This window comes from Rattus norvegicus, chromosome 4 (assembly GCF_036323735.1).
Source record: "Rattus norvegicus strain BN/NHsdMcwi chromosome 4, GRCr8, whole genome shotgun sequence".
NCBI classification, from domain to species: domain Eukaryota; kingdom Metazoa; phylum Chordata; class Mammalia; order Rodentia; family Muridae; genus Rattus; species Rattus norvegicus.
The window spans coordinates 106,185,108-106,200,140 of record NC_086022.1 but is presented as its reverse complement, the minus strand read 5'-3'; the positions used below and the strand labels follow the sequence as shown (position 1 = coordinate 106,200,140).

The window sequence follows — 15,033 nt, the reverse complement described above, 5'->3', positions numbered from 1 at the left end:
TGCCTGTGATGTGAGTGTGGACAGTTGCACCTGTGCTTGTGATGTGAGCATGGGCAGTTGTACCTGTGCCCGTGTTGTGAGTGTGGACAGTTGCACCTGTGCCCGTGATGTGAGTGTGGACAGTTGCACCTATGCCCGTGATGTGAGTGTGGACAGTTGCACCTGTGCCCGTGATGTGAGCGGAGACAGTTACACCTGTGCTTATGATGGGAGTGGGGACACTAGTTCAAGGGCTTTGCCACTGTTATGTGGTTTTGTTTCTTTTGTCATTGTGCTTTGCCGTTGTTCTGTTTTTTTACACAGTACTTGGGGAAAGGTTTGCTGAATGAAGGGGCTGGGCAAAGTGCCTCAGTGAGCTTCATTGACACGGGTCTCAAGACTTGCTATGACCAGAGCAACCTACATAAGATTCCTTAGGGCCCGGTGAGATAGCTCAGCAGTAACCTTCTTGCCGCCAAGCCTGCTGAGCTGAGTTCAAGTCCCCAGACTCATATGGTAGAAGGAGAGACCCAGCTCCTACAAGTTGCACTCAGACCTGCACATACATACATACATACATACATACATTCATACATGCATACACGCATACACACAGTATTACACTAAGTAATCCTTTCATAGTTTTTTCCTCCCCCCCTCTTTCCCACTCTTCTCCCTTTCTTTCTCTTATGGTGGGCTCCCTGGCCACATTCGTGCTACACGATGCCAGCCTCTTACTCATCTTAAGATCCTATGAAGTAAATGTCTGAAGCAAAAGCCTGCCTGCACCACCCCATCGTAGGGGACAAGGGTTGAGTTAGGCTCTTCTGCAGCCTACACTGGCTTGACCCTGCCTTTACCTCCCGAGTGCACCACCATGCCTAGCGGCTCACCTTTGTGATATTGTAGTTAATTTTTCCAAAGTTCATTTCTCTGTGGTTCTAGGAAAAGATGAGAATTTAAAGTATGGTCCGAGAGGGAGGTTATTCCTGCAGGAAACTGACCGCGGTCTGCCTCTTTGTCTTGCAGGTAGAAAGTGTCTCTGCTGGGCTCTCGCCATCATACAAGGACAATGGTGCACTCATGGCTTTCAGAGGAATTCCTGTATGTATCACCCATAAGCTTTGTGTGCTGGGTCACAGGAAAGCATAAACTCTAGGAGCTCCCGCTCTGGGAGAGCACAAACCCGCCACGCAGAGTCTGTCTGACAAGATCACACCACCCAGAGGATGAGCACAGAGTGAATGAGTGCACTGGGGCTGCCTGCAGCACCCCACAGCCTCAGATGCGTTTATTACCATTCAACAAGGCAGATGCGTGTCCCCCACATTACCCGACCGCAACCTCACAGTCGAAGATTGCCAGGAGCCCCACTTTAAGAATCACTTTTAGCCAGGCAGTGGTGGTGCAAGCCTTTAATCCCAGCACTAGGGAGGCAGAGGCAGGCAGATCTCTGAGTTCAAGGCCAGCCTGGTCTACACAGTGAGTTCCAGGACAGCCAGGGCTACAGGAGAAACCCTGTCTTGGTAAAGAAACAAAGAAAAAGGAATCACTTTTAGGCTGGGGGAAGTAGTGCAGGCCTCTAAGTCCAAGCATTTGAGGGTCTGAGGCAAGAAGATAAGAGTTCAAGGCCTGCCTGCACAACATAGCAAGACCAAACCAAGATTGAATTTAGAGCTGGAGTGTATGTTGGTGTAGAATGTGTGCTCAGTATACACTGGGCTCTGAGTCAATCCCCAGCATGTGCACATGTATGCACACACACACACACACACACACACACACACACACACACACACACTGAGAAAATAGCTCAGTCAGTAAAGTAGCCTTGCTTTGAACTCTAGAATGCACATAGACTAGGCCTGCTGGTGTGTCTTGTAATCCTCGTGCTGTGGAGGCAGAGGCAGGAGGATCTTGGGACTTACTAGGCAGCTAGTCTAGCCAATCAGGGACCCAGGTCCCAGTGAGAGACCCTGTTACAAAATGCAAAATGGGAATCTCCTGAGAGCACCCAAGGTTGACCCTGACCTACATGAGTGTGCACACACACACGCTTTTTTAAACAGTCCATCAGAATAGTCTTCCAGCCTCTAATTTCCAAGACATTTCCTACACAGCGGGTGGGAAGAACTGTGCATGGGGAGGCATGGCTCCTACCCTCATTCTAAAGGCTGTCTGCCCCTACAGATCTCAGAGCTGAAGAACCATGGCATTCTCCAGGTCCTGACAGCAGAAACTAACGGATGGCAGCCAGGTGGTAAGGACGCCTAAGGGCCTTTAGGGTTTGGGTGAGACCAGATCAGAACCTCCAAAAATCCACTTTCCATGGTCTGAATCAGTCTTGCTCTTGCTCTCTGAATTTTGTAGGTTTGTCATTCCCCATCAAAAATTAGAAGCAACTGGGTTTGGAGCCAGGTTAGTTATCTGTTGGTGGTTTGCTGTGTGCCTCAGGGCAAGCCATGTAATAATGTCTGATTATAGTGAAAATCTCAAAATTATATCTGTCTGTCTGTCTGTCTATCTATCCATCATCCATCTATCTATCTATCTATCCATCTGTCTGTCCATCCATCCATCCATCTATCCATCTATCTATCCATCTATCCATCCATTCATCCATCTATCCATCCATCAATCATTTATTTAGGGGAGGATGTGGGCCAGAGGGTGACTCACTGGAGTCAGTCCCCTTCTACCATGTGGATCCCAGGGATGAGCACTGAGCCATTTCACTGACCCAGCAGTGGAAATATAAACATCTCTAATCATCACAGTGTGAAAATGAGGCAGTACAGGCTGGGCGTGGTGAAGCAGAGGCAAGTGAATCTCTGTGAGTTCAAGACCAGCCTAGTCTACAAATCTAGTTCCAGGGCTATTACACAGAGAATCCCTGTCTTAAAAAACAAAACAAAGCAAACAAAAGAAAACGAAATAATACTAGTAAGAGGCTCCGGGAAGTCTCCACTCCGCTCTTTGTAAGGTATTTTCCATACTTTCAACGCCAGTCATCTGCCCGCTAGTTTATTTTAAAGAAAGATACTCTCATATTCAGAACTATCTTGGAGATAGATCCTCTGGCTTAAACTGGCTCCCTTCCGTATGTGGCTTTGAACACATTGCTTTACCCTTCTAGTTATCCTCTCTTCTGCTAGCAAACAAAGCCAGGCAGGGCTGGGGACAGTGCTAGAGTGCTGGCCTTGCTTGTGCTCTGGACCCCAGCCTAAGCACTCTGAAGGGGCGGCCACTGTGGGAGCAGTAATTGCTCACAGCAGGACGGGCCGACAAACTCGGTAAGGATAAATGATGGAGCACAGAGCACACAAAATATACTTGGTAGTGAGCACTCAATCTGCTCCCGTTAACTGGGGGTTCAGTCTTGGCAGGACCCAGGGCTTCCCCTTCCACTGGTGCTCTTACTATTCGTTGCTATTCGTTGCTACCTATGAGGTTGGAGCCCAGGGTCAGTCCGTGTATGTGTGTTTCTTAAAAAGAGGTATTTGTTTTTATTTTGTGTGTGGCTGCTTTAACTGCCTGTGTATCTCTGCACCACTTTCATTCAGTGCCTGCAGAGGCGAGAAGTAGGCATCAGATCCCTGGAACTGCAGTTACAGACAGTGGTGAGCTGCTACGTGGATTCCACAAATCAAGCCCAGGTCCTCTAGAATAACAGCCAGTGCTCTTAACTTAACTTACCGAGCCATCTCTCTAGCCCCTCAACAGTATATACTTTTTAATCTTTAAATGCTACACAGTACTGGGAATGTAGCTCGGTGATAGAGCGCTTAGGCCTAGTTTGCCCGTGGCCCTATGTTGTTGGGTATTTTGAAACACACACTCACACACATGCACACACACACACACACACACACACACACACACAAGTAAATAAAAGAATAGATAGATTGGTAGATAGATAGATATAGATATAACATTGCTGCCCCACCTGAGTTAGATTTCTAGGACCCACCTAGAAGAAGAGAACTTGTCCTTTGATCTCCACATGTGCACTGTGGAATGGACACTCACACATAATAAATAAATGTAATTTTAAAGCTTCTGTTTTGTTTCGAGACAGTTTCTCTGTGTATTAGGCTGTCCTAGAACTTGGTCTGTAGACCAGGCTGGCCTGGAACTCAGAGACCCACCTACTTCTGCCCCCTAAGTGCTGCCTCAAACCAACAAAAGTAATGCTCATGGCTAATTTCCATGTACAGAACCGGTGCTGTTTGTTTGATGGATAATGGGAGAGGCAAAACAATCGAGTCAACTAAATACTGAAAGAAAGAAAAATTAAAATGTGAGCTGCATTAGTTACTCTCAAGACAGTTTGCTTCACACATGCGCACGCACGTGCACATGCACGCACACACACACTCACACCCTCCTGTGGGTCCCACTTCAGGATTGTCCTCACATCTTCAGAGCCAGGAAGGGTCAGCCTGACTCCTAGACGACAGGGACAGTGCACACAGTTTCGTCGTCTCTCAGGCACCAGCTGGATAAGGCTAGCTCAGACCTTGAACTTTCTGTTGCTTAACCGTTGTGATGGCCGTCTCCCTGCGGCCAAGGTTTCTCCTGCTCCTGGCTCACAGACATAGTCAGATTGCCTGTAGGTGAAGGGTCACAGGGTTAGAGATTGGTCTGTTGATCATAATATTGCTTAGGGGCCGGCCTCAAAGGTAGGAAGGCGGCTGGGCTCGGCCCCACCAGCTTTCCTTTGTTGAGCCACCCTTGTCCCTTGTGTGTGTTTTCTGGTTTTTGTGTAGCCCTATCTGTTCTGGATCTCACTCTGTAGATCAGGTTGGCCTTGAACTTGCCACAATCCCCCTGCCTCTGCCTCCTTAATGCTGGGATTACAGGAGTGCGCCCACTCTCTCTTTTTTTAAAGAAGTACTTGATTTGCATAAGTGTATGTCCATGTCAGTGAATGTCACTGGGAGCCTGTGAAAGCCAGAAGAGGGTGCTGGAGGCTTTGAAGCTAGAGTTACTAGTGGCTTTGTCTGCCATTAAGGATGCTGGGAACCAAACACAGACCCTTTGGAAGAGCAGCAGGTGCTCTTAGCTGCTAAGCCCTCTTGCTAAGCTTTCTTCTTTTGGAGGGGAGCTGAGAACCGAACAGACTGTCCTGGCTCCTACCATGCAGATGCTCTGAGCCAAACCCCCAGCCCCTCATTCTTCTCCTTTTGTTCAGTCACCATGTCCCTAGTTTGCATCTCCCTCAGTCTTTCGTGCTGAAGGTTGAACTTTGTTTCTCTACTCATGCAACACCGAGTCCTGTTGACATTATACAGCTGAGTCATTCCGAGTCTCAGTGTCTGCTGCCCCAAGGCTGGAAGTAGCAAGGTGGAACTCCCTGGCTGCTAGATCAGTTTGGGACCCTGACACTCGGGACCCTGCATCTATAAACCACCCCCACCCCGCCCCCATCCCTCTGACTTGCTGGCTCCAGGCCCATGGCTGTGTCAGTATAGTGAGCACTTGTTGAACTTTTACCTCCTGCTACATACCCATGTTAGAAGCTGCAGGATTGCCTCACATTCACAGAAATCCCGTGAGAACTCACAGATAATCATAATATTTTTGGCCAAAAATACAGCTAGTAAGCAGCAGGGATGACCCCTGCCCTCCTCTTCCAGACAGCTTTTGCCTTGCTGTCAGCAGAATCTGCAAGTCTGTTGGATCAATCCAGTTTTCATTACTGTAACAGAGTGCCAGAGGCTGGATAATTTTATGTGGAATAGAGGTTTGAGCAAGCATGGTGGCACATGCCTGTGTTTCCATCACTTGGGAGGTGGGGGTAAAAGGTGAGGAGTTCAAGATCATTTTTGGCTAGATAGTAAATTCAAGATCACCCAGGGCTACATGAGACCCTAACTGAGAAACAAAGAAACAGACAACCTGAGGTTCATTAAAGTTCACCATCTCAAGGTCAAGGGGCTGCATCCGGAGCCCTAGACTGGTGCAGGGTATCGCATGACAGACGAGAGGGAGCATCCGACGTGCTCCTTCTGGCTCCTCCTTCCTGTTTTATCTTGAGGCAGTTTTACTATGTGGACCAGGCTGGTCTTGAACTCACAGAGCTCTGCCTGCCTCTGTCTTCCAAGTGCTGTGATTAAAGAAATACACCATCATCCCTGGCATTTTAAACAGTTGTATGAACTGTAATTTTCATAAACGCAGTCAGGTCTTCTGGCAAGTACAAATGCTACACACCCAAGCAGCAGACCCTGTCTGCCAAGGTCACCGAAAATCAAGGGTTCTCCTGCTAAACTAAAAGGCTTGATTCTGTGGCAGACTGAGCAATGACGTGTTTAATATTCTTTTCAATCCTTTTGTCATAAAAAATGTTTTCCCACTGCAATTACTCTTTTTGAAAGAAAGGTCTCACTATAGCCCAGGCTATCCCTCGACTCACAGTAGTCTTCCTGAGTTCTGGGGCTACAGGCATGAACCACCATGCCTGCCTGACTTCAGGTTGATATTCTACAAACCCAAGATTTTAAACTGTTCTTATTTTACAAAAGAGGCAATAGCACACAGTGTTTTGTGTCAGAACTCTTGTGCTTTTGGTTCACACATATGTGTCACACAAACACAGACATACATCCAATATCAATAAATATATAATAATTTAAAAGACCTTTTCAAAAGTACCCTTAGGGGTTGGGGATTTAGCTTAGTGGTAGAACTTGCCTAGCAAGCGCAAGGCCCTGGGTTCGGTCCCCAGCTCCGAAAAAAAAAAAAGAAAAGAAAAGAAAAAAAAATTTGCCTCCTCAAAAGTACCCTTAAGTATTGCAGTTACCGAGGTCACACCAGAATGGGCACATTTTACCCAAGTAAAATCCTTTTATGAAAGCTGAAACAAGTTTTGATTATAGTTGTTAAATACTTTGGCACTCCATGCACTTATTCTTCAATTATGCAGCTTGTCCTCTAACTTACGGTCTGAAATGTCTGGTATGAAAGATGTGGAAGGACACTACAGAGGAAGCAGCATGGTGAAGGTCACATTAACGAGAGTAGCGTGCCTGGCGAGGTGGCCATACCTTGAGTGTGCTCGGGGAGGCAAGGGATACGATTGCCACGAGTTTGAAGACAGCCTGTCTTACATAAAGTTCCAGACAAGCCAGGGTTATGTGGGAGAGACCATCAATAATTTATACACACATGTAACAGGCAGGGTGGAATGGGTAAAGATGTAGCTCCCCTGGTAGTGCTCTGTAGACCCAGTGTTTTTCCTATGACTGCAGCACCCAGGCTTCCCGCAAAACTGCTTCCGGGTTTTAGTGACTAAAAGGAGACAGGGCATAGTTGAATGCTGGGGTTAGGGGAAATGGTAAGTGCTCCTGCAGCTGGCTGTGGTGGACGTGCCTCCTGGCGCTGGAGGCTGAGGCAGGAGAAGCTCTTGAGTTTGAGGCCAGTCTGGACTACGGAGGCATATTCTGTCTCAGTAAGAACAAAAAGCAACCATCTAAACCAAACCTCAAGAAAGGCTAAGCAGCTGCTGGTCACAGGGCCGGTTTCTGTTAGGAAAGACTCAGTGCAGTGGAAATGACATCGCAGTGTCCTGTGCTCTGCACAAGGCGCCGTGAGAAGATGCTCCCTCATTTTTGCTTCATTTTTTGTAGGGTCCTCCTTCCCTCCCTCCCTCCCTCCCTTCCTTCCTTTTGAAACGGGCGTAGCTCAGGCTGACCTGAAACTCACTTTGTAGATCAGGCTGGCCATGCATGAACTCACAGAGACTCGACTGCCTCTGCCTCCCAGGTGCTGGGATTAAAGGCTTGGGCCACCATGCCTGGTCCACCTTTTCTTCAGCCATGTTGTAATCCCCAAAATAAAACTATTTCCTGGAAAAACCTGACACACCAGACTTTTGTCTAAAATGAAGATACATTACTTAATTTGATTTTTAATTTTGAGATGCAGAGACGGCTCAGTGCTGCTGGTTCAGAGGACTAGAGTTCATAGCTACCCATGACCGCAGCTTCAGAGAATCCCACGCCCTCTACTGGCCACTACGGACACCTACACGCACAAGGGCATGTACACACATAGGCATACACGTGAATAGTAAAGGAATATTTATTCTTATTTTATCAGTATTTTAAAGACAGGGTCTCCTATATCCCCAGCAGCCTTCTGATTCTCTATCTCTCAAATGCTAGGATTCCCAGCCATATACCACAGTGCCTGGTGTATGCAGTTTCAGGGGCTGAATCAAGGGATTTATGTGCGTTAGGCAAGCACTTTTAAGACTTTTAAGATTGCTTCTTCAGGGCTGGAGAGATGGCTCAGTGGTTAAGAGCACTGACTGCTCTTCCAGAGGTCCTGAGTTCAATTCCCAGCAACCACATGGTGGCTCACAACCATCTGTAATGGGATCCAATGCACTAAGTGTGTGTCTGAGACAGCTGCAGTGTACTCACATAAAATAAATCTTTAAAAAAAAAAAAAGATCGCTTCTTCAGCTTCCTGTGGACCATTCGACTTTTCATGACTGTTTCCTTCTGTGCTGAGGCTGTCTTGGGGATTCCTATGGACTCCTCGTATGCTTTTTTGGCTTTGTCTAAGTGCTTCCTGTTTCCTTTCTGGTTTCTGTAAAGAAGCCACCAAGATTCAGACATGACAACCTAATGTAATCCTGCTGTATCCTGAAGGCCCTTGGACAGCTGTGGTGTGGGGAGGGGCCGGGTGACAGGGCCTCGGACCCAGAGCTCACAGAGGCTCCTTTGCCCATCATTGCAGTTGTGAGTGCAGAGATGCTCCGAGCCCAGGAAGAATGGGAGGTGGTAGACACCATCCATCCAGACATAGGTAAGTGTGGAAAGGATGCTGTCCCACACAGCTACCAGCAGAAGCCACACCAGCCAGAGCACCTGTGACTAGGACTAAAAGACGAGTCCTTGAATGTTCTCATTCTAGTTATTTGACATAGAATAAAATCTTTCCCATAAATCCTAAGAGGACATCCTACTGCATGATGTAGAGAAGGAACACCACAGGGCAAGACGGCCATTGCTGCCCATCCTCCACCCAGTGCCAAGGGAAGACGAGAGAGCTTTGTCAGGGTTAACCCCTGAAGGGGGACAGGGATGGCGGCCCCACCAGGGCAGTGAGGGTCCTTATGGAAGACATCTCCCAGCAGTCTCTGAAGGCTGGGGACAATTGTCCCAGGTCCATTTCCAACAGATTTAGAAGGAGGATAGAGACTATCTGGGTCTCACCCAAACTTCACCAAGCTAAGGAGAAATGTCACAGTGAGTGATACCAGCCACCACCAATATTGCTGGTAACAAGTGCTTGGTTTAGAGGTGACAACCAGTGGTAGTTTGCTAAAAGGACAACTGTTATCCCCAATCCTTGGCTGTTTTCTCTTTTATCTAGAGAGTGGGGTCAGCTCCCAGCAGCCTGGCCAGTTCATCTCCTTCAACGAGGCCCTGGAGCACTTCCAGACTGTGGACCTCTCCTCTTTCAAGGTATGGCTGCAGGAAAGAAGGCTTCTGCATGCTCAATGGGCACTGGAGGTACAGGAGCTCAGATAGCCTAGAACCAGATTTAGTGGCTCATAGCTCTAATCCCAGCACTGCAGGGAGTAAGGGGAAAAGATTGCTCATGCTTTAGACCAGCTACAAAATGTGCTCCAAGCTAAGCATATGCAGGTGCCTTGTGGTGGTCAGAGAGTGTTGGGTCCTCTGGAACTGGAGTTACAAGTGGTTTGTGTTTCAGTGCTGGGAGCTGAACCCAGGGCTTTCTGAACAATGAATGCTCTTAACATGAGCCAACTCAGAACCCATAGTTCGTGCAGGGCCCTGCTAATAACCTGTGGAACGGAGCCTGAGGAAATCAGGCGTCCTGGGATTCAGACCATGTGCGAATACACATGTTTTTCCCTCTTAGAGATGGAAAGTATGGAGTTAAACTCCAAGTAGCTCATGGAGAGGAAGGCAGACCGTCGGGGAAGCAGGGTACTAACGATTCATGGCAAGTGGGGAGAAATTCCCTGTAGGAGCCAGGAGCTGTTTGTAAATGTAATAAATTTATTTCTTTTTGAAACAGTCTCATTATGCAGCCCTGGCTGAACTGGAACTCACTGTGTTGCCAGGGCTAGTGATAAACTCAAGGCAGTTTGTTCTTCTGCCTCAGCCTCTCGAGTATTGGCGTTATAAGCGTGCACTGCCATACCCAGTATAATTTAGAAACTGAGGAAAGACGCTGAGGGCTGGAGAAAGAGACAGCTTAGCAGTTAAGAGCATGTGTTTTTGCAGAGGATTGGGGTGTGCTGTCCCAGCACCTACATGTCAGCTCACCACCCGTTATTCCAGTGCCAGGGATTCAGTACCCTCTTCTCTCCACCTCAGGCCCAACTTGGGCACCAGACCATGGTGTACAGACGTACACTGGGGCTTTTTCAGAGCTGTCTGTCTGTCAACTGACCAGTGAGACTCCGCACTCATGCACATAAGATAATTAAAAAAAAAAAAAGATATGGGACTGGAGAGATAACTTAACAGTTAAAAGCACTGACTGCTCTTCCAGAGGTCTTGAGTTCAATTCCCAGGAACCATATGGTGGCTCACAACCATTTGTAATGGAATCTGGTGCCCTCTTCTGGCCTGCAGGCAGAAAGCTGTATGATGTATACATAATAAATAAATATTAAAAATAAATTAAAGGGGCTGGAGAGATGGCTCAGTGGTTAAGAGCATTGACTGCTCTTCCAGAGGTCCTGAATTCAATTCCCAGCAACCACATGGTGGCTCACAACCATCTGTAACATCTGTAATGAGATCTGATGCCCTCTTCTGGTGCATCTGAAGACAACTACAGTGTACTTATATATAATAAATAAATAAATCTAAAAAAAATAAATAAATTAAAAAGATGTGGATATATGATGGCACATATATGTAATTCTAGCACTCAGGAGGCTGAGGCAGAGAGATCATAAGTTCAAGGCCAGCCTGGGCTACATAGAAATACCTTGTTTCAAAAGTTGTGTGGGGAAGCACACACGTGGGTAAAGGCTTTTGCCATACAAGTCCTGTGACCTGAGTTCAATCCCCAGAACTCATGTAAAGGTGGGAAGGGAGAACTGACACCACAGTGTCCTCTGACCTACACACATATCACACACACACACACAAACACACACACACACAAGTGGGGTTGTTTCGGGTTTTCAGCCTAAAGCCTAGATCATCAGAGAGGCTAAAGAGACAGAAACTAATACCAAAGACCAGAAGATGCCAACACCCAGAATCCTGTAAGGCAGGCAGTGGTGACCCTGGCTTTGTGGAACCAGCATGACATAGTTCAGGAGGGACATCTGACTCCTGGAAGTGTGGAGGAGCTGAATTCTGGGATTCATATCCTCAGAGAAACAGAAAATCATATAAGGGTAGATACCTGGCTTTTGCCTGACCATATCAAGTATGACATAGTCACGTGGACACAGCTGAGCCTCACTGGTCAGTCAATAGCTGGTTCTGACAAAGCCCAAGAGACCAAATGCTGGGAAGACCTCTACCGAAGGATATCCTGCAAAGAATCTGGGAGCTGGGAGTGCCTGTCTTTGGAGTCTCCTGCTGCCTCCTGGCTCTTCCTTCTCCAGGTCCAAACACTAGCTGACAGATGGACAGTCATTGATAAAAGTTTGAGTAGATTGTCTGTCCTTTTCTTCTCAGAAAAGAATCCAGCCGACTATTCAAAGGACTGGGCTCGCTGCCCTCCGGCATTGCCTCTTCGGGCCACCAAAGCTGCACCAGGGTCTTCAGGAAGAAAGAGACTTGGTTCTCACCATTGCTCAATGTAAGTGCTAGGGGCACATGAGCGGGAGCCCGGGGCCCACGAGTGGGAGCCCAGGGCACATGAGTGGGAGCCCAGGGCACATGAGTGGGAGCCCAGGGCACATGCTCAGGCTCGGGTCTATTTCCCCTGCTGTGAAAACAGGAAAGATATTAGTAGCATATCTTGACATCGTTCAGTATCCCATCCTCCAGGAAGTGTTGGCTTCTCCCTGGGAACAGCCTAGTAGAAAGTGTGCATGTGTTTTGGGGCAGGTGGCCTGGACAGCCAAAACCCAACGCATGGCCGAGTGCTCCAGACCATCTACAAGAAGCTGACTGGCTCCAAGTTCGACTGTGCCCTGCACGGAGACCATTGGGAAGACCTGGGCTTCCAGGGTGAGAGAAAAGTGCCCACCCTGCTTTCTTTGTCTGATTAGTTCAGAGGGAGAGGCCATCTTGAGTGAGAAGGGACATCTAGGAGGGTACAGAAGACTCCAGGGCCTCAGGAGCAGCACACAGGAGGGTGTGGAGTATGGCCGAGGCTGAGGGAAGAAAAGGGAGATGGAGAACTTGACACTTGGAGCTCTGCCATCTGTTAGGAATCACTTTAGTGGCACACATGGGAGTGATGCCATTTGAATTTGGTTTGCCTGTGCTGTACCCATGTATGTAGTACTGGACCTCTAGCCCAGGCCTTCGTTGCATGCTTGGTAAGCAGTCTGTCCACTGAGCTGCATCCTCAGCCTATACTATTTTCCCCCAAATCCTATCACTACATTTGCAAATAAGAAACTGTATTTGCAAATAAGAAACAGCTGTACATGCACACCTTTAATCCCAGCACTCAGGAGGCAGAAGCAGGCAGATCTCTGTGAGTTTGAGGCCAGCCTGGTCTATAGAGCAAGCTCCAGGTCAGCCAGGGCTGTCTTGGTTTTCTACAGTTATAACAGATTTTCACAAATTTGACTAGGAGATGTAGCTAAGCTGTTAGAACACTCACCTAGCATGCACGAAGCCCTGTGTTCAGTCCCCAGCACCCTATAAAATGACAGAGTCTCATGCACATGCACTTCCAACACCGGAGAAATGGAGGTAGTCAGTCAGAAGTCATATCAGCTGCATAGCAGGTTGGAGACCAGCCTGGACTCCATGCAACCCTGTGCAGACATAAGAGTTACTTAGAACAAGCAGGCCTACTGCCACCCTCTAGTTTGTAGCTGAGTCTGACACAGGACTCAGTGAGAGGACCAGGGTGTCAGATATGCTGATCTCATTTGTGAAGAATCTAGGAGAAAATCTTTTTCCCTAACCTTTTGAGCTTCTATAAACTTCCTGAAGACCTCTATCCCCATGGCCAGTAGTAGCATCCCCAAGCTTGCTCCATCCCCACATCTTTCTCTAGCTGTGTGTTTCCACCTTCCTCTTCCATGGACCCCTCTCTTCTGCACCGAGCCCACCCAGATACCTCCTAGACATGCCCCTCTCTGCTGGTAGCAGCCTGGATTCTACCTAATCTTCATCTCCTTTGCTGTGTGCTGTGTTCCTAGATTCTGAGGTTCAGAGTGTGGTAATCTTTGGAAGTGGGGATTATTCTGACCATTATCAGAGCTCTCAGGTACCTGGGCCTTCACTGAGAAGGAAGAGGAAGAGGAGGAGGAGGAGGAGGAGGAGGAGGAGGAGGTGGAGGAGGAGGAGGAGGAAGAGGAGGAGGAAGAAGAGGAGGAGGAGGAAGAGAAGGAAGAGGAGGAGGAGGAGGAGGAGGAGAAGTGGGGCCACGTGCATCTGTGTGGTGCTTGGTTGGAATAGGTTGGATGTTATCTAACTGGTCTCACTGGGATGCCCTTCTCCTAACCCTTTGGCTGGAGAGCCAGCTTTTCTGGAACGTCTGTGGTCTGCTCTTCGTCTGTTTCCTATTGCTATCACAAAATACTTAAACTGGGTAATGTATAGAAAATAGTGGCTTCTTTGGCTCATGATTTCGATGGCTGTGGTGTCTAAGAGCATGGCTCCAGAATCTACTTGACATGAGTTGAGGGCCTTCTTACTGAGTCATAACATAGTGGAGATGCAGGGGAAAGGGCAGGCCTGGTCTATCGGAGACTTTGCTCCTCTTTTATCTGCCTGCTAGCCTTGAACTTGGCTATGCAGACAATGATGACCTTAAATGTCTCATCCTCCTGCCTCTACCTCCCAAGTGCTGGGAAAACTGGCATGCTGACAAACACGTCCAGTTTATAATACTCTGGGGATGGCACCTAGGGCTTCATGTGTGGTGGGCAAACACATTGCCTGCTATCTCTACCCCCAGCCCCTATCTCTGTGAAGACTCTGCTGGTATCGAGTGGGAAAATGACTCCAGAAGGCCTTGGGAACAGAAGGAAACCACTGCCCAGGCACTCCTGAGTGCTGAAGGATGAGCTTGTTTGGTCCCATTGAGTGGGCGTGTGCAGGGCTCTCATCCTCCTCTAATCCATCAGGGCCAGTGTCAAGGCAGTGGTCCAGCTCACTGGGAGCTCAGGACACATTAAGTGAACATTCTTTTTTTTTTTAAAGATTTATTTATTATATATGAGTACACTGTAGCTGTCTTCAGACACACCAGAAGAGGGCATCGGATCTCTTTACAGATGGTTGTGAGCTACCATGTGGTTGCTAGGAATTGAACTCAGGACCTCTGGAAGAGCAGTCAGTGCTCTTAACCACTGAGCCATCTCTCCAGCCCCTAAGTGCACATTCTTGCTCACTGTTTCTGCTCACCCTGGTTTCTGCCACAGGAGCAAATCCAGCCACAGACCTCAGGGGAACAGGTTTCCTGGCCCTCCTGCACCTCCTGTACCTGGTCATGGACTCTAAGACTTTGCTGATGGCGCAGGAGATCTTACGCCTATCTCATCACCATATCCAGGTAGGTTCGGTGGGAAGACAGAGGGAAGGACTGTGGACTGAGGACCCTCAGCCAGGACAACACAGTTCCGTGTCCAGATGACAGAGACGAGCCAGGAATGGCTTCTCTGTCAAATGCCTTGGAATCTGGGCTCTGCTGTTGGACTTTAGCAAATTCCCGAACCACTCAGAACTTTGATTTCCTTACCTGCAAGATGGGAATCATAAAGTCTTGTTTTCACTTCCTTTCTGTGTTCTGGTAAAGCTAGTGAGGAAGGAAGAGTGGTTTTGCTCACAGTTAGGCTATAGGACATCAACGCCGGGAGTCACAGCAGCTGGGGCTTTGGGAGGCAGCTGGTCGCAGTGCACACAGTCAAGGAAC

General features: G+C 48.1%; 1 protein-coding gene across 9 annotated transcripts in view; it reads left to right on the top strand.

The window, feature by feature from the left end:
• Nucleotides 1-15,033, top strand: part of Elmod3 (ELMO domain containing 3) — a 38,468-nt gene that overhangs the window by 11,146 nt on the left and 12,289 nt on the right. For 8 of the 9 annotated variants that reach the window (XM_008762978.4, XM_063285782.1, XM_017592542.3 and 5 more), the window contains exons 3-9: nucleotides 1,009-1,083; nucleotides 2,170-2,239; nucleotides 8,728-8,796; nucleotides 9,367-9,458; nucleotides 11,667-11,790; nucleotides 12,042-12,164; nucleotides 14,543-14,673. In XM_008762978.4, coding sequence (XP_008761200.1) covers nucleotides 1,009-1,083; nucleotides 2,170-2,239; nucleotides 8,728-8,796; nucleotides 9,367-9,458; nucleotides 11,667-11,790; nucleotides 12,042-12,164; nucleotides 14,543-14,673 — 684 coding nt within the window. Of the gene's footprint in view, nucleotides 1-1,008; nucleotides 1,084-2,169; nucleotides 2,240-2,349; nucleotides 2,398-8,727; nucleotides 8,797-9,366; nucleotides 9,459-11,666; nucleotides 11,791-12,041; nucleotides 12,165-14,542; nucleotides 14,674-15,033 lie in introns of those variants that run through there. The other variant, XM_063285785.1, reaches the window with a different exon arrangement.